At 44.7% G+C, this 24,725-nt stretch overlaps 1 protein-coding gene across 10 annotated transcripts in view; it reads right to left on the minus strand.

Moving 5' to 3' along the window:
• Positions 1 to 644: 644 nt before the first annotated feature.
• The window catches only part of mark3a (MAP/microtubule affinity-regulating kinase 3a), a 35,177-nt gene continuing 11,096 nt past the window's right edge, over positions 645 to 24,725 (minus strand). For 3 of the 10 annotated variants that reach the window (XM_023825514.2, XM_072699167.1, XM_072699166.1), the window contains exons 4-18: positions 16,616 to 16,664; positions 15,485 to 15,550; positions 13,960 to 14,030; positions 12,131 to 12,187; positions 11,280 to 11,516; positions 10,657 to 10,776; positions 10,326 to 10,425; positions 9,697 to 9,809; positions 9,382 to 9,532; positions 9,033 to 9,247; positions 8,696 to 8,799; positions 6,757 to 7,023; positions 5,991 to 6,017; positions 4,640 to 4,723; positions 645 to 2,141 (exon numbers count right to left, since the gene is read on the minus strand). In XM_023825514.2, the coding sequence (XP_023681282.1) occupies positions 1,790 to 2,141; positions 4,640 to 4,723; positions 5,991 to 6,017; positions 6,757 to 7,023; positions 8,696 to 8,799; positions 9,033 to 9,247; positions 9,382 to 9,532; positions 9,697 to 9,809; positions 10,326 to 10,425; positions 10,657 to 10,776; positions 11,280 to 11,516; positions 12,131 to 12,187; positions 13,960 to 14,030; positions 15,485 to 15,550; positions 16,616 to 16,664 (2,013 nt within the window). In that variant the 3' untranslated portion in view covers positions 645 to 1,789. Of the gene's footprint in view, positions 2,142 to 3,166; positions 3,212 to 4,639; positions 4,724 to 5,990; positions 6,018 to 6,756; positions 7,054 to 7,975; positions 8,132 to 8,695; positions 8,800 to 9,032; positions 9,248 to 9,381; positions 9,533 to 9,696; positions 9,810 to 10,325; positions 10,426 to 10,656; positions 10,777 to 11,279; positions 11,517 to 12,130; positions 12,188 to 13,959; positions 14,031 to 14,623; positions 15,367 to 15,484; positions 15,551 to 16,615; positions 16,665 to 24,725 lie in introns of those variants that run through there. The other 7 variants (XM_072699169.1, XM_023825515.2, XM_072699168.1 and 4 more) reach the window with 7 other exon arrangements.

Below are 24,725 nucleotides of genomic sequence, written 5' to 3' on the forward strand. Positions count from 1 at the left end.
CTATAAGCCAGTAGCCCCTGGTGGGAGAAAAATATCTGATGCATTACAAAAAAAAAAAAAAACAAAACACTATAGCATACTTTTTTCCTTAGCATTCATTCTAAAATTAGTGATCCTCAATGGAATTTAGAGCTATATTAGTTTGCTATTCACAGGGAACTTAAGGAAAAAAATGCTTTCCTTGACCTTTATTCTCCCTTCCAACCCAAAACTACAAATAAAACTTGTACTGGAATTGTGGACTTATAGCAGTTTATACGTATCACTCACATACCTTATTAAAAGATTTCAGCAGGCTCTCTCTCCTAGAACAAGCGTTTTCCCAATTGGTTTTTAATGTTCCTACTATTTATCCAATAAAGGTCACAAATGTTGGAAATGTCTGATTCTGAAATTTAATTTTGACTGATTGGAAAATGAATGTTGATTTCACTTTGCCTTTTTACCTCTCAATTTGGCTAAAAACACGTAATATCACTGAGGACATTTAGCAGCAAATTGATTATTGCTAATCAAATATTTCTATATCAAACGTTTCAGGCAACAGAAATGGAGGGATTCGTACAGACATTAAAAATAGTATTAAACTTTTTCTGAGACATGAACTTTATAAAATCTAGAAATGACTGATAAAACACAGACGCTTGCAGACTTTGGGATGTTTTAATGGAGACACTGATGAACCTTCACCTGATGACAAGTCACATTAACTGCACAGCTCCTGCCTTTAGCAGGACTTATAAAAGAAAAGTGTAACAATATGCAGCTGTTGCGAAACTAAGTTTCATTATTTACATTCAAAAACAGTGCCAACATTATTTTGAAGAGGAAGGGGTGCACAGAAGGGAGGGATTGATAAAAATCAAAAATAAATAATACCAAAACTAAAAATGGCGTGTTTTATTCAACTTTGTTCCAGGATGGCAAACCACATATGACTCAACCTGTGGGCTGAATACAACTGTGGCTGGCATTGTACAGTTACACATGGAGGTCACATGACAAAAGTGGGCAGGAGAGTCTGGACACATCTGTGAACAGACTTCCTGATGACCGGAAGTCCTCAGCAAACTAAAAATATCCACAACTACAAGTTCCACAATGCATTGCACACTGGAGTCTCCAAGGGAGCCAATCAAAAACAGGTGGCCTGAGATATGGCAGGACCGCGCCCAAGTTTTATAACCAATCTGTCATGACCAAAACAATCGCTTATACTGAATGCAGGAGAACCACTTTATAAACTTATCAAGAAAATAATAATTTAAAAAATGTGCAATAAAGTTCCCTATATAACCAGTCATCTCACATACACAGGAGGCCATCCTGCTCACACTACATGGGCCCAATCTACCACCGAGCTGCAAGGGGGGTCTCCATGCTTATCCAGGTCCACAAAGGCTGCTACTGACCTCCCCCTATCCCCACTCAACCCCATCAGACAGCTCTCGCTATTCTCTGAGGTGGATTATGGGACTAATTTCTTCTCTTTTTTTTGAGGGGGGGGCATTGGCTACGCTGTAGTGCACTTACTGGCGAATGAGGGTCAAGTCTTCAATGCAACTTCCTGTAATGTCTTCTACAGCAGTTATACACTTGCCATATCAATAATAATAATTTCAAAGATGCAGGAAATTATTGCCTAAAGCATTATTCTATACATAGTTTTTAATACATAACCGGTGAGTGTTTTGGAGAAAACACATTTCTGAAACTGCTACTTTAAAGAACGTAAGCTTAACGTAATTCATTTGCGTCTGTGTCTTAACGTTTGTCTTCTTTGTGCATCTTACAGCTTTAACTCATTGGCAATTTTGGAAGCGATGTTCTTGAAAGCAATGGAGGTTCCCGATATCCGCTTGAAGCGCACACCGTTGAGCGAGAGGCGGGGCAGCTTGCACACCTCCATCTCCCATTGGACCAGGCCTTCTGGGTGGGCGTGTCCATCACCATGGACACAAAGAAGCAGGAAGCGCTCGCGCTGCTCATAGTCGCAGTTGTTGGCGTCCAGCACCTTGCGGATCTCGCGCATCATGTCGCTGGGCTCCATGGAGCTTGTGGTCTTCATGCTCCAGGTGAAGCGCAGTGAACGAGGCTTGGAATCTTTATTCTCGTCCTTCTGGTCCCCGGAAACATTGCGACTGTCAGGGGTAGGAGAGTGAGTCAGTGGTGATGAACTATGGCTTATCTCCACAAGTTACTTCAGATCACTGATTTTATCCCAGAAGCGAGAGCACTGAGAGTCATGACATATTGTTTCCCACACAAAAAAACTTCACAAATGAGACATGCATGCATAATGGCCTCTCTCTCTAAAGGCATCTACAGAAGCACAGGCATGTCCACAATCAAGTCAATGCATAACATGCATCACATAAGGGCTAACATGCGACGGACACAACATGATGCAGGTGATGCAGAGCCATGGGCCTGTGAGGTGGCGTAACCATTTAGAGATCGACTGCCACGGTGTACACGGTGCCAGCCAAGAGGTGAGGCAAAGCAACCTAGCTATGGCGATAATTGTCTTCAGCTGTGCCACGTTACAGTGCCATGACCGCATTCGCTCGCGTCAAACTCCTGTCGACGAAACGCTTCACATGAAAACTTAAATGAAATCATTCCCAAGGCTAGCCAAACCATCAGTCTTACTGATAAAAATTAGCACATTACCTGAAACTCAAGCTATATGTTAACCCTTTCAGCCATCTGACCCAGTTATGATCTAATCAATTGGCTTACAATTCCAGGGAGCCATGAAACTCATTATGTAACAAACGTTTTTACCACAAGATGGCACTATTGGCCAGCAAATCTGTATAGCTGCTATCTCCTACATGATATTGCCTCCTAGCAACTTAAGTTGTATAAAGCAAAAATAGGAATAAAAGGGGGGGGGGAAACCATACAAACAGCAAACAAGGCAGCTGAGCTTTTAATTCTGAAAACGCAAAATAATTCCAAGCAGCATTACGTGATACTAAATAAAGTAATTCAGATGACACTACACTGTGGACAGAAGCAGCTGAGGGTGTAGGGGCAGGAAGGACCCAGGTTGCTGGACTCGGCACAAGAGAGGAGAAGAGCACAGCAAACAGTGCTGGGGGTGAAGGGCGGCACATGATAAGTGATGAAGGGACACCCAAGTCAGCTGATGCCTTCTCACCTTGAGCCCTCAAATCTCCCGTTTCTTTCAAACTCTGTGGGGGGTCTTTTTTAAACACAGTCAGAAGAAGAGTGGGATACAGAGGAGAAAAAAAAAATGAGGGGAAGAGGAAGACGTTCATTTAAAGTGAAGGCAAAGAAAACAGCCCATTTGTAAATTGACAGCCATCAGTGAGGTGATACAACAGGAAGAAGGAGAGACGTAGAACGCCGGACAGGAGAGGAGACAGAGCCACCTGGTCGTTCACTTCTCTCTAGCCCAGGACTGTCCCCATGGGTCCTGACAAACTGAGTGCTTCACCATCATTCACCCAGGCCGTTCCTCAGGAACAGATGTGAAGTGAACCAACAAAACCAGTGCTGAATTCTGCCAGTGCAATGAGACAGTGGCTCAGGCCTTCTGGCCTCAGCACATCCTGTTCAGAAGAGCAGAACCCAAACAGCAGCCCCAGCCAATGCCACCGATTCCCTCAGTCTTACTTCCTGGACTGGCCAGCGCAAAAGTGTGTGAGTGGACAGTGTCAGAGACACACACTGGGCCAGGACTGAATGCCATTTGTTCCCTTCTCTTTTGCTCTCAGTTTCACACACACAAAAGCGGCAGGAGAAATGTGTATGGTCACATGTTCACAGTAAAGAAAAGAGAAAAAAAAACATCTGGTGTATATATATATATATATTTATATATATATAAAATCAGACTATCTGGTAGTAATGTGATACACCTAGAGGAAAAACACTGGGGAACTTAATCTGGGACCAGTGATGTATTTTGTGTGATTGAGAAGGTGGCAATACTTTTCATATGTGCACATGAACAAAAGGTCGTTTCACAGATTATCACTAGAAGGTTCTTTCAGGCAGAAATCCCAAATTTCCTGTTTATTCTGCAGGAAGGCTTTCAAAGATATAGTGGAAGGATGGCCCTTGAGACTGGGGAAATAGCACCCTCTCCTGTTCTGCATGCAGGTTTCATCCTGAGCTGGAGGCCACACTAGCAGGAAATGAAGCCCAGCCAGAGCAGTAGGACTGGCCCCGGCAGACATCCAGGTTAACCAGGCAGATTTCTTTTGCCTTTCCCTTATAGGTTTTCTTGGAGAGAGTTTCAATAGACTGGGACTGTTGCAGCGGGATGTCTAATCCACTTCAGTCCGTCTGTGGGGCAATTCATTCAAAAGGACCAGACACAGAGCAGGATTAGTGAGCCCTGCACAGATGCTGCTGTTATGGGAAGTGGATTAAGGTAACCCCTTAATCCACACTGGCGATTCCTATTATTAATTTCCCACCTGAATATGACAGTAAGCCCATATTTGGAGGGGGGAAAGAATCTACTGACCAAAAAAAATAAAAAATCCACAGCCACAACATCAATAGCAACAACATTCAGAGTAGTGAACATTTCTCAACACAAGACAGAATCACAGGAAAACAAAAACCAAGTAAGAGGGAAGGTTGTGGGTTGTGGACTTACTACTGGTCCTTGCCATGGAGGCAGGGGGGGCTGGCAGGCCCTGATTTGTTGGTAGTCTGCTGTGTGGGGGGGTCATTAGTGACCCTGGGGAGAGGAAGAGCCGAGAGTTAAACTGTACACATGGAGGGTATAGGGAAGGGGTGGAGTACAGCTACAGCACAGTGTGCATGGGAACGGGGAGTCCCTTTGGGGCAAAGATTAGCATTTTGGAAGGACCTCCTTATGAGACTGTAGTCAGGAGGCTCTGAGATTACTGACCAACCTCTGACCCTCTCCTCATTTCCCCCAGACGTGTTACCCACAGCAGAGAGGAAGGGGGGAGAAAAAAAAACACAACAGAGGGATGGTGTGGGTGACACTGACATGGAAACCAAACAAAACGACAGCCTGAAATAGACGAGAGGGCAGGGAGCAGGACTGAAACCTGTGCGGTATAGCCTTGGCTATATTTTTTTTTTTGACAGCCTCACGGTTGCACAGAGACAACTGAGAGATTGCCTGCAGTCGTGTTCCTCATTCTTTTAAACTATTAAACAAGTCGAAGGTCACCATCAGTTCTTCCAAACACTCATTAGGAAACTGCGCCAAAGACCATGCAGGTGTAACATCAACACCTGTAGCATATCACACCTGGTCAGGTGGTCAAACATATGTATCAAAAAAACGGCATCAAACGTGTTCCGGATAGAATCATCTTGTAAAAACAACCATTGCTGAAGCAGACCCAAGTCTACAATCCCGGACCCTTTTATCTGCGAGCTATAATGTGCCTTGAAGTGACACTCTGTCCTCAGCGTTCGAGTCAATCCAGCCAGCACTACATGAATGTCCTGCTAACCATCAACCCCAAAGGGGGACTTCTCCTGCTTTCGACAGAACTCAACCACCATTACCAGTCAATCACACAATCACTGAGATTACAACTTTAAAACAAGTCGTTATTCTACTTGAGTAGAACGTTTACAAACTTACCTGGCAAAAAAAAAGTATGTCAAAGACAGTTTGTGTGACAGGTAAATCAAGAGGTAAGTTTGTGTGCAGAAACCACACCCTCATAGAAAAGGCATGCACATGTGATTAGCAAAGTCTAGATGCTGATTTGTTCTTCCTGAACAAAAGGAAGGAAAAAAAAAAAAAAGTCACAGACATGCTCAATCACACTCCACTCCAGTGTGAGACTGGGTGTCACCAAGAGGTCACAGCAACCAAAGTAGTGGTCAGTTACAAGCAGCAGATTTAGCTCTTAGTCCACAGCGGTTAACACACAAAAACTGAGGCGTTTTCTTTGTCAAGGTTAAAAAAAGATTAAGTTTCAGGTTAATCATGTAAGAAAGCCAACTGAGGGTCCTACCTTTTGGTAAACCTGAATGACATGTTTCTATAAAACAAACAAAAATAGAAGTAGTGAACATTATGAAGGTACTATAGAACTATAGATGACCAGGATGCTGATGAAGTGACTGAGCTGACCAGAGCAGTATCACACTGATTGCAGTGAGAAAGGCACGAAGACTGGAGTCTTAATTCCATCCTATTCCGAATTAGAATGCACTCCTCATGAGAAGGTCTGCGCATGTGCATCTCAGGTTTTGGGGATTGATCTGACCATGGTTCCCTATGCCCCATAGCATGGTGAAGGCACTCTGTGGAGTGTTAGTTCTGAACGGTCAAACCAGTGGTCATAAAATGAGCGAAGCACTAATGCCTGTATGCAGCCTTTGCTGTCATTCTACCTCTGCTCCAGCCTCACCTAAGGAAACACCAAGTGAAACATCAGGGAAACGTCTGAAGACCCAGATAAACAAATCTGTACACGTAAAGAATGCAATACTGCTGAAGTGAGGAATGGTAACAGGGAGAACTTCACAGGGTTGACTAGGGGGTAAGACAGTCAATACTTTGATAGCAGTGAAATTAAGGTATACATTTAACTGGAAACTTAAACAAAAAGATTCTCTGCCTTATAAATAATCTTCCAGGAGTAGCTGGTGTAACACCGTCTATAATACCCTTCAAAAGGCACAGAGACTCAAGAAGTGCAGGGGTTTGAATGTAACCAAACCACCACCACCAGAGGGAGCGAGTTCAGGGGCTCCAGTGTAGAGAAGCCTGCCTACCTGCGTGTGAGCTTGGAGGTGAGCTTTGTGAAGAGGTTGGAGGAGCCGCGGCTGCGTGACTGGGAGAGCGGCGTGGCGTCGTGGGAGAGGGTGGGCGAGGCCGGAGGCCCATTGTAGGTGGCGGTGCGGCGCTCCCGCAGCTGCCCACCGTGGAAGGTGCTACGGCTGGCTGTGCCGCGTGGGAAGCGCAGGCGGTCTGGAGGGGTGGCACCTGTGACACTGTGGGTGGAGGCTACTGGGTTCCGCTGGCCGGCTGGCACGGCTGAGCTTGGGTGGGGATAAGGCAGACATAGCAAACTCGTCATATACAGAAGCAAGGCTGCCCTCTAATGCCATCAGGTCATACTGCTGTCAGCACCACCCGTACAAAATGGGTTTAGGACTTTCTTGCAGGGAATGCAGAAACCCAGGAGGACAGGGTTCTGGTCCTGGACAACATGCACAAACCTTACTTCCTCCCTCTTAATATTCAAATTCACCAGACCCAGATTCCAAGCTTGCAAGAACTGCCCCAATTTCCATGACCAATGCACCCTTCATTCAGAGATATGTTTAGATATCGTACGGACAACACACACTTCTTTTTCAACGAACAGCTTCTCGAGTCTGATACCACATACATGCACCCACATTTACAGATCTAAGATGTTAGAATGGATATCTGCACACATATTTGCATATTGTGAAACAATCGTACAGCTGTATAGGTAATGGATTTCAAGTAAAAAGTTTTCTTTTCCTGAAATAAACAACTGTAGTGGGGCTCAGTGGGCTAAGTCTCTATGCCTGTGATCAGAAGGTTGCTGGTTTGAGGTCAGCCTCAGCACATGTGGGTCCTTGAACAAGGCCCTTAACCCCCAGCTCCTTGGGTGCTGCTATGGGTGGCTGCCCTTCACAGCCAGCTTACTCTCACCTACAGAAAGCAGGTTGGGGGAGGCGTAAAGAGAACTTCCTCACGGGGATCAATGAAGTATTAATTATCATTATTATCATCATATATTAGATACTAATGACTCGGAGTAGACAGATCCCGCAGAGTCACCAAGAGCAGCAGAGACTTGGCTGGGCTGTGATTGGCTGGGTAATGCTGAATCAGGAGGTCAAAGGTGACTTATAAGCAATGGCACAATGGTTAGAAATCAACGCCACAGGGGTCAGTATGGTTAGGCACACTGACAGGGGCACGCCAGGGTTAGCGGGATGTGCCGCGGCGCCTTACGTGGGCCCGACGACATCGACTCGGCTGGGGCGGCCCGCGGCCGACAGGGAAGAGGCCCTCTGGTGCCGCAGTCGCACGGAGGCCGGGGACGCAGCAGAAGCAGGCATGTATGCATGCGCATAAGAGCTAGAAGCACAGGGGGGCATTTTGCACAGGCTGCGAAAGTAAGGCAGGACCCCCAAAGCAGAAGAAGTAAATAATGTCAATATATCAACATGACACCATGGCTATAGAAACTGACAAAAGAGCCGAAAGGTGCGAAAAATGTGTAAATGTTCAAGGACAATTCGAGCTCCTTTTCTTCCGGCTGTTTTTCTGATATTTGCTTGTCTCGGTGCCACATCACTCAGAGACATAAGTGTGATACAATGATCGGTCACTGTCAGCCTGACACCTCTGTCCCAGCTGCCCTACCCTCACCAGCCATTACTGCCCTCCGCAGTCTATAGTGTCATTGGGTTCTATCTAGTGCAGGAGGTCACAGAAACAGCATTAAATTAGGAGATTCTTCAGGACTTCACAGTTACAGTCAGATACGAGCTAAAGACATGCTCACCAGGACATAACAGCAGCAGTGCGAATATGACAGATTAAGAGAGCTGAGGGTCACAGTACAGCTGAGGGTCACAGTACAGCTGAGGGTCACAGTACAGCTGAGGGTCACAGTACAGCTGAGGGTCGGGAACCGAAGGGCCATGCTGGGCGAGAGCAGGACTTTACCTGTTCTCTTTCCCATTCTGAACGACAGAGAGGCGGTCCGTGGGGGTCCTCTCACTGCAGACGTAAGTGTTTCTCCTGGTCATTCCTCCAGACACTGAATTACTCTGCGGGTTGTTGGAAGGCCAGGTTAAAGAACACTAGGTCAAACTAAGATAACAACCAAAGACAAACCAAACCAAAGACCTAGTTTTCCTGGATTAAGAAACACATGATAGACCAAAGCTGCAGATAATAGGGAAAATTTAACCGCAATATTAAGTTCTAATACGTGACCTCAGTACTGTGACAGCCCTGCGCAGGGCTCGGAGCACGAGGTCATGGACAGACTCACACTTACATTTGGGGTAGTGGACCCCTTCTTGCGGTCCGGAATGTCAGCCTTGTTGGGATTACTGGCATTGCCCAGCATGGGGCTGGGGGGGGCGACGGCTCGAACCCCAGCCGTGCTGGACTTGCGCTGCTGCGCCCCGCCCTCCTCTTTCAGGTCGCCGTCAGCTGCACTGGTCTGGCTCCTCTTGGGGTAGCCCGCCGACGAGGGAATGGTCGGTCCGGCTGGGGTGGGGGGGGGGGGGGGTACGACAAGCAGGGTGAGGGAGGGGAGGAGACAGCTGGTGTGACAATCAGGGCTTCGTGTTGATCAGCACCGCTTCAACTGAACCATGCTAAGTAACAGTGTGATGCCTCACCCTGGTCGCTGTAGCGCCGCTGCTTCTGGCTGGTGGAGACGCCCCGCGGAGCTTTGTGGTGGGAGGGAGACTGGCCGTTGTTGAGCTCACTATTCGGTCTGGTCTTGGGGAGTGACAGGTTGCTGCTGGAGCTGGAATCGCTGGCCTCCAGCTGATGGCACACAGACAGACACCAGTGAGTGTCTTCTCCTTATGTCAAGATTACAGTCCAGCACGCTGCATGAGTAAGGGACACTATGAGGGCCATTTGAACTGGGTGAGATGTAAGAGACTGGGGACACCAGCCCATAAAAGAGAGCTCCTTCAGGCCTTCACCTCAGACGACTTTCTGCCCAGCAACAGGTAGGTGGCGGTGATCTCGTCATACTTCATGCGTGCCAGGGACTCCTGGATCTCCTCCCGGGAGTAGCCCATCCCCACAATTATGTCTGCAGAACAACACAAAAACAAAACGCACACAGAGGTGAGTCAGACAGTTACTGTATGCCTCCTCTGGGCCTCAAATCTACAACACCCCCAGGCCGGCTGCTCTGGCACTGCTTCAGCACCTCAGTCCAGGTTAATTATCCTCGCAACAGTCATACTGACAGATGCGGGGGGGGGGGGGGGGGTCGTCAAGCAGCCGAAATCCGAGAGAGACACAGGAATCCGGCCCCGAGGCTTCCAGCCATTGGATACCGAACTCCTGATGGCTGGGAGGGGGGAGGGGGGTGCCAAACTCTAAGCTCCCATCCATATCTCCACTATTACCTCCATCCCCCTCACACTCTGTGACAATTTACTATTCAAACAACATTTTTAATAATTCAGTTTAAAACTCTCTGAAGATCCGGTTTGCCTAGTGGGGAACCTTGCAGAGGGAGAGTTTATTTTAACGGCAACACACACACACACACACACACACACACACACACACACACACACAATATTCTGTACATCTGTACCTATCCTCTTTTGGTCAGAAATGTCCAGTTCTGGCTCCACAAAGGGCTTGAGCTCATCTTCCTCGCAGCCTGCATTGATCCAGCGGTCCTTCATGATTTGCTACAGAGCACAGAATGCACAGGCTTCAATCAATGGTTCTGACTAATCAAAACAGATTATCGGCAGGACTTAGGGTCGAAAACAGCTCTTGTAAGCATCTTGCTTGCAGTCACTGTTAGCTTGTGAGGTTATTTCATACGAGAGCTGGAGCTGAATTATTCACAGACATGAAGTGTATGAGGGCCTCCAGAATGCAGGTTTCCTATCAGACAGGTTCTGCAGTGTGCTCACCTCAAGTGTGCCCCGCTTGGCTGGGTTCAACACCAGGAAACGTTTCAGCAGGTTCTCACAGTCTGTAGACATGTAGAAAGGGATCCTATACTTTCCCCTCAGCACACGTTCACGCAGCTCCTGCAGGGGGCAGTTGAGAGCTGAGCAACACACCATTAGGTCACACGACAATGACCTTACCACAAAACATGGAGCTGGGCTGGTCTCATTCCAGTTATTAGGGCTGATCTTTAAGAATGAACTGTAAGACCTGCAAGGTTTGTCCCCTAAGGATGAAGGTCACATCTGATTTTGGATGACTTTGGAAGCAACTGATTGCATGATTAAGCCATTTGCACTCATACATCCATTGTGAAGTGGAAGTAATCACTTTGAACAATGGTTTTAAAAAAAAAAAAAAACCTCACCCCAAAGAGGTGGAGACGCGCAGATATTAGTTACTGAGGCAGTTCTGCTTACAGGCTTGCCATCAGTCACTGACAGTCACCTACATCCAGACACATTCCAGAACATTCCTTTTAAACTTCCTGTTTTCATAGCTGTTTCCATTTATCCTTTCATTGTCCCGAGGACACAGAGAAGCCTAGAAGAGACTGAGGATGGGGCCGCGTTGAGGTGCCGACCTTCAGGTTCTGCCCATCGAAGGGCAGCGAGCCGCTGACCAGCGTGTAGAGGATGACCCCCAGGCTCCAGACGTCCACCTCAGGACCATCATACTTCTTGCCCTGAAAGAGCTCGGGGGCAGCGTAGGGGGGGCTGCCGCAGAATGTGTCCAGCTTGTTGCCCAAAGTGAACTCGTTACTGAAACCAAAGTCGGCAATCTTGATGTTCATGTCGGCATCCAAGAGCAAGTTCTCCGCCTTTTGGGTGAAGCAAAAAAATAAAGCTTAGCTCATATACATTAGATACATTTTCAGATGATCCCATGTTACAAAACAAACTGCCCTCACCAGGCACCACAACCAGTTACAACAGAATCAGTCTGTGCTTATCTTTCTCCTTCTACAGAGAAGACAGGTTTGTTGTGTCCTGCCATCAAGCCTCATAATTAACAGCACTGTAATATTGGACCATGGGAAATAAAGGAGTAGGGGGGGGGCAGGATTCCAAACATAAGTCCTACATGAGACCAAAAATAAGACCTGGAGCATAAAGCTCTTCTCTGAAAACTCCCTCTGTGGATTATGAGTGGTCCAGATATCTCTCCTTTCATCTCTGTAGGGGTAAATTATTCATAACGCTGAAGTGCAAAGAGAGCCTCTGAACTAAGGTACTATGCGCATGAAGCGCAGCAATTTACAGCAGTGAGGTGAATGATCACGTAAAACGGGGAGGCAAGAATCAGTCCAGGAGAGGCCCATTCCAGATCTCCACATGTAGCTATTTAAAATGACCAAGACCAGTGTTGGGAATATTTTACAGGATGTAGGTCTTTGTGTAACCATTACTAGATCCAACAGGATTAAAAACTTACCTTTAGATCTCGGTGGACTATATGCTTCTGATGGCAGTACTGCACAGCAGACACAATCTACAAGAGATGACAAGATGCAGGTCAGGTCAGAGACGTGGGACTTTCAAGACTCAGGAAGGGGTGGAATCACTACCTTAATATAAACACTGTAGTGAAAACCTTATCTGCCTCACCCTTACTTTTCAGCTAATCCTTAATTTCACTTTTACAGTAGCAAAAGAACATTACGGGCAAGTACAACAAGCAGACCCATTTCAGGGAATTACATCTCATTTCCAAGTATCGGTTTTCCCTGAACCCACTAATGAGATCAAAGGAACTATAGATTCAACACAAGCTCCCAAAAAACAAGATGCCCTGTGTGAAGGCGCATGAGGTGACTGGCCTTAGACAATGGCTCACGACAGATTTTTTCCAAGAAACCGACCAGCCCTGACTTTGTCAGTCAGTGGCATATCAGGCTAGCTAAGCGACACCCGCTGAACTCAGCCTTGTTGGAGTCGAATAAGGAACATCTAACATTAACTTTGTACTGAATTAGATGATGCTCCGATGCTAAAGCCCGTTAGCTTGTTTTAAACGACTCGGGTACGGCTGGATCAAGGGTCTCACTTCAATACCAGAACCACGCAGCTTTCTAAGAGCACAGCAGAGTCCCACACAGACAGGACTGCTCTTGATCTTTTTATAGATTACATTTCAGTTGGACTGCACAGGGCTTGAAGAGGTGGGGCTGACTGGCTTTACATTGTTTTTACCCAAGTCTGCCTCCTTATCTACACGCCGCCACCATCATCACCTGTCTCACCTGCTTTTCACCCCATGCTGCCCGTGGCTATTTACCATTAACCCGGAAAATCCACACCCCTGGAGGAAGCCGCTGTCAATCATAGGTATCGAAGTGGTGTGACCAGCTACAGAGGGGTCACATCACCTTCCCATGTCAGGCCATGTGGGCATCGCCCCAAACACATCTGTACAGGCAGGCAGGGGGGGGGGGGGGCATGCCCAGACACACCCCTCCCTCCAGCCCATGGCAGTGTTCAGGGCTAAACCCAATGTCTGTTCAGACATGAAGCTCCTTGAACTCTGCCCAAACATGATGCAGGGGGAAAAAAAACAAAAAAAAAAAAATGACAAAGCCTTAATCGAGAACATTCAGCAAAGCAGTGGGTGGGGCTGCAGAATGTAGATGGAAGGTTAAGGCAAAGAGCCAATGAGAGACCAGATCACATCACTGTGTGCATTTTTCCTAAATATGCTGGATGACTGACTAAGGTAGGGAGCTAATTCCCAGTCAGCACAATGAGTAACATGTAAAATAGGGTGCAGCTCTCCACATCTGGCCACCTCAGACATTATTGGATGTTTGCCTCACATGTATGACTGTATATTTGTACACCTGCCCTTCCCCACCCCATGTGTGCGTGTGTCATGATACAATATTTATTTAAGGACATGCACAAGCACACAGAGACCCAACAAGCGAGACACACAAATCTGTGCTACCATCTTTGTGGGGACTTCATCAGCTGACATGGGCAATATTACCTCCTGATTACAAACAAATAACTCAAACAGATGAGAAAAACACAAATAGCTTTTTTATGGCCGTCCTCAAAGCATCTTTAAGTAGTTAATAACACTGAGGGAACACGCTCTCAAAATCTCTAACTACAAAGACAGCACCCCCCCCTCCCCACCCCCGACAGACACAGGCCTGTCTTGGCGGGTTCCTCTGACAATGTCGTGCGGCATGCTGGTCGTCCCGGAGAGTGCAGGGTATTGACGGGACACTGACATATGGCTGGGTGCGAGCACTGCGGTACCTGTCTAAATTTAGCCCTGGCCTCTTTTTCCTTCATCCTTCCATGCGCTACGAGGTAGTCGAAGACCTCGCCTGCAAAAGGAACACAAAACAACAACTGGAAAAAAAAAAAGAGTAACAGCCAACAAGGTACGAATCAAAACCGCACACAGACACACAGGCATCAGGGAAAAGCAACACAACTCTGATAACTGGAGATTCTGCCCCAAGTAACAACTGTGCCACTTTGCTCCTCCTGTGGGGTGTTAAAATGATTCCGAGCTGGTCAGCAGAACCGGGCAATGTGCACTTGCATTAAACTGATCCTCTCATCCAGTAGTCCCAGACTGACAGTTGTCACTGCACTGCACAGTTTAGAAGTCCCTATGGTTTCTTTTTACTATAGCGGGTTTGAACAGATAGACCTGCCCCCCCCCCCCCCCAACCACCACGCCATGGCAGGGCTCTAAGGTAGCTTCGACCGCCATTACAGGCATGAGCTACACGATTAACAGGACACGGCTATATGCCGTCATAATACACTGCTCACTGATTGGTCAAAGGAAAAACAGAAACAAGTAATGGCACATGACCTTCAGATTTTTCTAGGCAGAAGCAGTGCCAATCAAACCATCAGTGGCTTGCTAGGGCACGAACTTCAGAGAGGTGCCAACCTTAGCCAGCACTTGTGCTAACCGTTGATTTTATTAGTTGAACAGACATTTTCACACAAAAGCTAACAATAAGCAGTGACTAAGTCAAAATCATATTTGCATCATTTATATCATATTAACACATGGGTAATAAAGCTGCGTCAATAATTATAAACAGAATTAGACCTCAATAATATAAACTGTGGCTTTGATGGGAGATGAGAAAATAAAGAGAAAGGAAAAATATGCCCAATATCAATATCTGAATTTTCCAATGATGTTGTGTCTGCTGAGCTGTCTTTCTTCACCGCTACTTGTTCTTCTCGCTTCCATGATATGCCAGAACAGTAGTATGTGGCGCCCTCCACTAACCGAATTTAATAAATACAAGGATTCACTGAATTTATACAGATTAATAAATTTTGGGTGTCACATTACGCTTCTCATTAATATTTTAGGCATACTTCTAATCCGCTTACCAAATTGTGGCCTTAAATATTTGTATAGTACCAAAAAACTGATGTCTGGACAAATGTTTATGCTTATCATATAAAGCCCTGATGATTATTGTGCATGCGCCATATATTCGCAATTATATCGTGATGTGATATCGTGCAGCCTACTCCCATCTTTTGTGCATTGATTGTGGCCTTGGTGGTACTAGGCCGCAGGAAGCGTTGCTGGTGAAGCTCGACTATGGAACCACATAACCAAAGCACACATCAGCAGATCTCCTCATAACTCCTTAACACCCGAGCTGATGTGGAAAACAGAACCTGAATGAAGAACAGAGACAGAGAAAGACAACGGAAGCCCCACGTGACTTCAGGGTAAGAACCCACAATAGTGTGAGTCCATGTCCAATTCTAACCCTGTTGGACTCTGCTCACTCACCTCCACTAGCATACTCCATAACCAGGTATAGCGTCTTCTCCGTCTCGATGACCTCAAACAGTTTAACTGAGGAATAACAAGAGGAGAGAATGTGTTGAGTGACATAACTGTGACATAATTTTTCATTTTGCAATCCCGTCACCCCTTAAACACATACATACATGCTGTCCTGGTAGCATATACAGGAAATGGAAATGAAGATTAAAGTAAAGCATGAAACTATGGGTACAGCTGGGAAGACATCAGTGAAGTGTGGCTTGTCTGTGTTTGGGTTATTTTTAAGAACGTGGATTAGACCTTTCAGAGGCTTTTCCCCGAGATGACAGACAGCCGGCAAAACACTCTGACACACAAAGCAGGTGACAGTCACTCTCCAAATGGGAGCAGCAGGCACTCAAACTGCTCACACGGGTAATAAGGAACCAGATAGAAATTGCACAAATGGAACAGTATGAGGTTCAGTTGTTGGTCTCTGGGGAGAAGGTCTCTGGTTAAAACAGCTTTTAACAAAACAAGTTTTGATGCTGTTCATTTACCTTTGTGTACTGAGACCCAATGAGAGACAGCGCTTGACTCTCGAGAAGCAAGGGGAGAAAAAAAAAGACCTAGACTTCCCATCCAGGATCTAGCTCCTGTTCCCTAACCCAGAGACCCCTGATCCTCTCCCAAACATCAGGATCTTCACAGGCTGGTTCTCTAGGACAGTGTTTCCCAGTCCAACCAGTGAGGGCCAGCAGACAGTTCAAGTTTATGCTCCCTACCAGGACTGTCTGGCAGGGAGATGGGAGGAAGCAAAAATTTGAACTGTCTGTGGGTCCCTGAAGACCCGGTTGGGAACCATTGCTATAGAAGATTCCTCCACAGGCCAGCTGTGCTTAATATAGTCAGAATCTCCAATGTCAGGTCACATCATAAATTGTATAATGATACATTTTATTTCTGTAAATCTGTCACAGCTAAATGTCATTCCAACATGGTATCCTTGTGTTTGGATGCAGAAAGGGCTTCAATTATACATATAACTAGTCCGATAGCTACAAAACATGGGATTCCTGTGACACACACCAGTTTTTATGCTTCCAAAATCATGAAGTGGTAACTTCTATGCTTAGACCCAAGAGAGCCACTCACCTATATTCGGATGATTTAGAATCTTCATAATTCTTACTTCCCTGAAGAGCTGGGGGGGAAAAAAAGCACATTTATACCATCAAGTCAAAAAAGAACAAATCATATGTAAACACAGTCTTCACCCATTAATAATGTCAGTATCCCTAAGCAACCTTCTTCGGCATCAAGTCTGCTTAACACGCCTCGGTCCAAAGCAACAGAGCAACATACAGTGTTTCACATTCTTAGACAGAGAAAGGCCAGAGTGCACAGCAGACTTCCGTCTCAACAAACACACCCCATGAAACACCTGCACCAACTCTCATCTTTCCCCAATACCATGATCAAATGATACACAACAGGACAGTGGAAAACATCTCTGACCCTTATGTACAGCACAACATGTGCAAAAACAGTCCAAGTGACACAGAGCCTCCAATGATCCTCACTAGCAACTTAACACTAGACAAGCAGAGGTAGGTGCTGGTGACAGGCCCTGTAGAAGACAGTAATCACAACCATGAAGTTCCCACTAGAGGCCCACAAGTTTATTCCCATAATCAGGGATTTACATAACTGCTAGGCAAGAAGGCATGCACAGCATAACACGATATGCACAGCATAGAGCGATATGCACAGCATTTTCTTGTCATAACAGTGCGAATGTCTACTTATTTAATGTGAATTTTCAATGCTCTAACAAAAAATAACTTCAGACGGTGAACGTGATTCTGCACCAGTTATATCAGTCTCTGCCCATAAAGACCATAAAGCAGTCAATATATGCAGACTGTACCATACGTACCGATACTGACCCCTGACCACTTTAAGTTACCTATGACATGGACCTAAACAAAGGTCGTGTGACCTGGACTGGAAAAACACATCGCTGAGTTCGGCTCTAGAGAAGAGATCTCGTGACCTGAATACCGGCAGCACTCTAAGTGTGGGTCAGCAGAGTCATCTTTCACAGCACTGCTGAAGTGACGTCAATCAAATCAGAGAGCGCAGCCTTTCAGATGGGCTTGACCATCAGCAGCTCAGGCTTACATCGCCCTTATGTATGAAAGTCTGTCAGCAGTTTCCAAAGCACATTAGCAGGAGCAATGGACAACTCCCATCACAGTTTTATGCTAGTCACTAATGCTTCTGAGCAATCAATAGATGGAAAGGAAATTTTTAAAGTACCAATTTGTTCACGTCTTCTGGCATTACTGGACCACACTTGGCTTTATGAGATAGCAAAGGCCTCAAACAGCAGTAAGACAGCCAACATTTCAACAAAGAGTTGGAGGTAGGTACTTCCTCCATAGAGGCATCAAATCATCCATGAATATGGCTCAAATTTACAGACAGCCATCAAGCTGTCTTGTTATTACCTCACTATTGCATCATTTGAAGAAAATCAATGGTCATTCGGACATGTTTTAATATGTGGGTTAATGTTCTAAGGGCCTAACACAACATGGGTTTTTATGTTCAGGATCGGGTGTGAGGGTTCAGGTTGGAACCTGTTCCTGTGAAGTTCTTCATTCAGCAGGAGACAGAAACACACCAAATGGGCACCTCCTGCTGTTTATTTGATCAATTCTGAAACCTAAGTGCTCTTTATTATCGATGTCCTCCAAAAAAAAAGAGAAAAATCAGGAAAAAACAGTTTAACTTGCAGTAAAGCAAGAATGAGCCAGTTTCCCTAATGCCTTACCATGAACATTATCAGCAACCCACACGTCTTTCCCAATTGCAAGAGTCAGGTGATGCTGGGAACTCAGCCAAGCCATGACGCCTCCTTAATCCTCCACGAAGGACTTCTACCAGAACTAAGTGAGAGTAGCATCACAGTTTCCACAACCTGGTTTTCATATACAGGACTATCACCTTCCACAACCGTGTAGCTCCAAATAATTTAATGTTCAATTCTGCTACCACACACAAGCCTCAAGATGGAAGTTTTTACAGGTTGTTCAGTTTTGATCCAGGTGTATGACAACTGTTAATGATATGGTACATGTCTGTACCACAACAAGGTCCCACCCAGTTGTTGGTTTCTGACAGTGCTCGCAGCAGTACAAGGCAAAACGTCAAACTGAATACAATTTTTAATAGATATTTATACAACTTCTACAGGTATTGCAAATATGTGCTTATTTTATATATAAATGAACTCACTAGGATTCAAAAAGAGTTCTCAAGCCTACAGTAGGGAGACATACTAAAAAATGATAATCTGCTTAAGGCTGGACGTGGACTTGCCACTGTGTGTGTGCAATTTTCGTTACTGATGTCGAGACAACATTGGGGGCACACACGAAAGCGCATACCACTTGAAAAATTGAAAGACGATGGACAGTCCGTTCAGTAACCAAACACAAGTCGATTGTTGATTGACCAGAGTGAAAACAAAATATGGCTTGGGGTTTGCTGAAGAAATCTGGAAATACTGGTATTTATACAATTCCTAACTACAGGATTATACAGCTGCATCGTTATATGTCTACATATGTCTATGTGCTATAGGGCTACCCTAGGCCTGGTGTCAAAGTACAAGGTTGCCTGGCTCTTAGGTGCAAGAACTATGAACATTCAGGATAGCAAACAGTCCAGCAGTACAACACACATGCTGTCGTGTGGCTGTTTCCATAGTAAGCAAGAACCAGACCTTAGGATTAAAATTAAATACAGATGCCCCTTGCTTTACGATGGTTCGACTTTACAATGGCGCAATGGTGATGCACAATAAGTAGTCAAACTCCAAATTTTGATTAGTTCGCAGTGTAGAGACATGCACCACAATTCTTTTTATGCAGAGTGAAGGCTGCATCCACCTGGCTAAGTTTCCTGTCTCCGCAGTGATCACAAGCCGAAACATGTACATGCCATACAGTGATCACAAGCCGAAACATGTACATGCCATACAGTGATCACAAGCCGAAACATGTACATGCCATACAGTGATCACAAGCCGAAACATGTACATGCCATACAGTGTTTAGCAACGCATCGTACGATTTTCCCCGTGTTTAACCAATTTTTTACAAGACCATTAAACGCCCATATCTGTCATATCATACCCATATTCATATTCAGCTTACGATATTTTCAATATACGATGAATACATCGGAACATAAGCCCCATTGAAATGGAGGAGTATCAGTATTCACCCAACTTATGATCCATTACAGTCCTAACTAAAATAAATTCAGTTTAACTATACTGCAGTGAACAGAAGTTAAAGTCCAGAACGCAGCTATTTAATTCAATTAATTGCATCAATTAATAGCTCAGTCCACAGAAAACCAAATAACTGCTGAGCTAGAAAAAACAATTCAGTTCAAACAGTGTACTGCCAAGATTAAGACTGACATCAATGGACAAATTTGTGTTACTGGCTACTTCTCACCCATTTGATGATGGGATACAACTCCAGGGACCTTTTTTCTGTCTAAATCTATGCCAGCATACAAAATCAACACCTTATCATGCCGGACAGGTTGTGCCCCAGCAGGGTCTGACAGATGCTAAAATACCTTATTCACACCCAAGACTGAAGACAAAGTGACTGCTGAATCTGAACAGAAGTTCAGCAAGAGTCAATCAAGATGGTGCACTCTTCAGGAAAGACACAGCAGGTGCAAACGTACCACTAGCTGTGGCAACTTTCAGCTTGCCACCACCAAAGAAACACTTCTAGTGATGCAGAAAACTCCCAAAATAGTCTTTCACAAATACGTGCATATTTCAATGTGGCCAGGTTACGCTTAGATTCAACCAGACGGAAGTGAAAGCAGTAGCCAGCGCTACATTCAGAGACTGACAAGATGGAACTGCCGTGTGCTTGGGAGTGTTTGTACCCCTGCGTTTTTCCTCCTTCCTCAAAAGGCACTCATTGTGAACCAAACCCTACCATGCCCTACCATTCAGCAGCATGGCAGTCTCCCGTGCAGGAGCTGTCGTAGACATATTAGGTTTCCGTACATGAGCGGACACACCGGTCTATTTATACTACCAAAAGGGAAAAAACAGATTAGATGTATCAACTCAACCTACAAAACAACCAACTTAACACCCCCAGCAAAGCCTTAAATGCTTGATTCTAAATTTGTTTAGAACAACGGAAGCTGCAGCATACAGCGATGAGTAGCAGCAGTAACAGACATCAGCAGACATGCCCAATCCCAACCCCCGTCGGCCAAAAACTAGAAATCTCAGGCTATTAAAACTGAAACAGGAAGTGGCCTCCAGACAGACAAATAGCATCCCTTACTAAACATACAGTAAACAGACACCCGATGCCGGAACTGCAGGTGTCTTGGCTGGCTGCAAACAAGCTATGGCTATCTGGCTTGGTGTGTTTCTAGAGAAAGTGCCAGCATGCTGGCAATACCAAAGAGAGTTGGCCTCAAGACAGGCTGCACCAGGCAATCAATGAAGAGGACATTCATGATGCGCCCACCACACGCTCAACAGTAATACGTTGCCGCATTACCACCCACATGCAGTTCGCCTTCGGCAGAAAGCAGCGCGCTAACAGAGCACCAGCACTTCCTGGGAGGCACAGTGTGTTCCGACACAGGGCACTTCCACGTCCTCCCAAATTTCACACCGCTGCTACAGGAAGAGGGATGCACAGGGTCAGAACAGCCCCAATCCTTTGCTTTGTCCTCCAGCATGCAGGCACATGGGGCAAAGGTAACTTAGCATGTTCAGGGTGCAGTGGAGCACACGGTACGGCTGGCACACCTCACTGAATGCTGCTCCCACATCCAGACAGGTCAGGCAGGGAGTGCTCCTACTGTCTGGGAAAACAGGATGCTCTTAACTGCAATAACTGTAGAAGTAGGAACATCAGGACATTCCAGTGGGGGGAACGGGGGGATTAATATAAGTTTCCTGAGCCGTTTACACTCCCTTTAATATTATATACAAAAACAACCCCCCCCCCCCCGCCAAAAAAATAAAATAAAACAAAATAAAAAAAAAGTTACACCCCAGGCGCCATTTCAAAACACAGGAAACCGCAGCAAGGTGGTGGAGGGTGCAGAAGGGCACATATTCTCCTGCTCTTGAGCGCAAGATGCATCATCATTGCTAGTAACAGACGGTAACTATGGGATGAGCTGAGACAACCTCGTGTCCAATCAGCTTTCCAAGGCACTAACGCAAATATGATGGGTGTCTAATCAGCTGACTCATGCATGAGCATGCACTAAATGCACTAAATGGCCTCTGCTTCCTACAGCACAGCAGGACACTGGCAAAAACACACATGGAGTTTCCCAAACACATACAGTGACGCCTTGTTTATCCATTCCAATACCCTCTCCTAACCTGTTTTTTTCCCCCATCAACATTTTTCTATCCCCCCCCCCCCCCAAATAAAAACTACATTGCAGGATAAGTGGTTGGAAAATGGACTGACAGAAAAAAAATACTGAAAGGCTTTATTACACAGACAGAAAATATATACATATACCAAGACACCCAATTTTCATTTCAGTGGTCTGACTGGCTCTCAATCTCCTATAGTTATTGTCTTCCAGCACTTTCTGTTGTCATACTTCCTAAGGAAAACAATGGAAATTTAACCCCTTAACATATGGCTTCTCTGCTCAACAGCCCAAGTACTATCACAGTTTGATCCCTTTATCAAACATTTCATGGCTTGACATTTTCACAGTATGGGGAATTTGGCTCTTATATAGAGATAGAGCACAGGAAGATTTTTGTACCTTTGAAGGGGATATGTCACCTGATGAAAGTTGCCCAAGAGAAGCAAAATTAAAAGCCATGGACAGTTCTGGATAAACGTGTCAGAACCAACAATGCAATACCAATGTAATGTTAATATATTTTAAAAGGGCGCCCATCTATTGTTCTTACTTAAGGGCTACATGTTACTAACATTTCCAAAAGTATTTAAGTAAGCAGCCCCCCTACATTGTCTTGCCTCTGCAGAAGACCATCTGAATGAAGCTAACAGGAAGTGCTTCACAAAGGTTTACTATGACATCATCAATGATGAGACACATGGGCAGTACACAAAATTACCCCAATTGTCAATGAGGTGTATGATGGGGGGGGGGGGGGGGGCTGCCCCCCACAATATATTTCATGAAATGCATTTTTTTTTTAATACTGAAACAAAGATTCGCTTGTAATAGTCTACAAGTCACAAGTTATCACTTCACAAGTGTTAGCAGAAACCTACTTTCCTGGGCAGCAGGGGTGGACAGCACACCAATGTCATAGTCATTACCACTGCGATGCATGATATGCATTTGCAAGATTCACTTGAAATCTGAATACTTCTCCTTAAGTAGTGTAAGTAACAGGTTTTTCTGCATTGTGTGAATTTTCTATTAAACATACTCTAACGCCATGTCTTGAATTAAATTTAAAATGAACATATTTTCTGTACTTATACACATTAAACAAAAATAAACTGCTTACATTTTATACTACTATATTATTATATTAGTAGCAAATTGAAGTTAAACATATTCCCAAAATCACCACTGCCTTTATGAATGATACATGGTAAAACGCACAACTGCCCAATTAAAACTAGAACTGACGTTTCCCATGCCAATGAACGTCAAACTCCTTTATCTGCCAAGACGTACTTCGGCGCATGTAGCAGTTTTATTTGCGCTAATGTGCCACTAGTGTTAATAAACAGCAGCGGATCAAACACCTGCAACCAAAAAGCTGTAATGTTCCTAACAGAATGGGGCTGCTGTCCTGAAATTGTACACCTAAAGTTTTCAAATGCAATAAATATATATACATTTTATAAAATGTTGGATAAATGGACGTAATTTATTGGTGATTTCATGTTCAGCAGAGTTACCGTTTAACAACTGTATAATTTAAAAAAATAAAAAAAAAAAAAAAATCAACTCAGGTGAAAATTAAAAGCACACACGTTTTCAGGGTTGCCAACTCTCACACGTCTGCCGTGACTATTTACAAGATAATAAAACTGTTACATGTAAATGCATGTGCATGTGTGTGCAGACTTGACTCGAACTGAAAATCTCACTCCAGCTAGCTGACCAAAGTTGGCAATCCTGCATATTTGAAATGAACTGTAAAATGCAGCTTTTGGCTGAACCAACTTATTCCCTTTGCACTGTTACTCCGACAATTATAAATTAAATGTAATAACATTACCTGTCACTATTTACAGCTTTTCAATATAAGACTGGCCATATTTTCTTTTAATTTACATAAAAGGACAGGACATGCCACTCTTCCCAAAACCTGGATAAAAGTAATACTGCGATATGATACCGTCATTTGTCCTAAAAGCTAAAAATACCGTGATGATAATTTTAGGTCATATTGCTGGACAGTAAACAAAACCACTTCACAATCAGTACATTCAGTGCCAGTCAACCCATTAAGTGGATTAGGGTGCACAGACTTATAAAGGAAATTTCACTGTCTCTGACAGGGGGCTGCCAGCAGTGAAACGTGTGTAGGGCACCAAGTGGGCTTTGACCAGTACTGAGTGCGTTTATCAGGGCAGGAAATCCAACATCTTCCACTCTGTAGCTGTCACTCCATAAAAGGAATAACATTAGAGTAATAGTAACAATCCAGGTAGTCTCTGCTTTTGTCAGACCAATTATCCTTAATCTCACAGGTAACAGACAGACTCACTAAACAGGTGTCAAGACATGCAAGACAAGTCTGCACATAAACACAGCCTTCAAGGTGACATTCACGGCTAACTTTTGGAAAGACCAGGGCTGTTCGTCTCATAATAGGCACACTGTAATCACTGCAGTCACACTGCAGTCATGAAATAAAGCAATATGGCCCAAGTGAGCATGACAAAGTGATTATCCACATTTAATTCTTCATACAATACATTGTTTCAACTTAAATCATAATTTGAAAAAAGCATTTTCAACTAAAACATCAAAAGTGCACCAGTTATTCTTATTACACTGTTGTGCATGGAATATTTTAGTGACACAAAATAAAAAGTGATTCTGTCCTCATTGGTCTCTCCCCTTATTTCCACTACATTTTCAATCTGCATTTTAATCCGTGTGTGCCAGGCATCCTTATGTGATGGTAATTACCTGACCTATTAAATATCACCCACATTTTTCTAGGATA

Source organism: Paramormyrops kingsleyae, chromosome 14 (genome assembly GCF_048594095.1).
Source record: "Paramormyrops kingsleyae isolate MSU_618 chromosome 14, PKINGS_0.4, whole genome shotgun sequence".
Taxonomy (NCBI): Eukaryota; Metazoa; Chordata; class Actinopteri; order Osteoglossiformes; family Mormyridae; genus Paramormyrops; species Paramormyrops kingsleyae.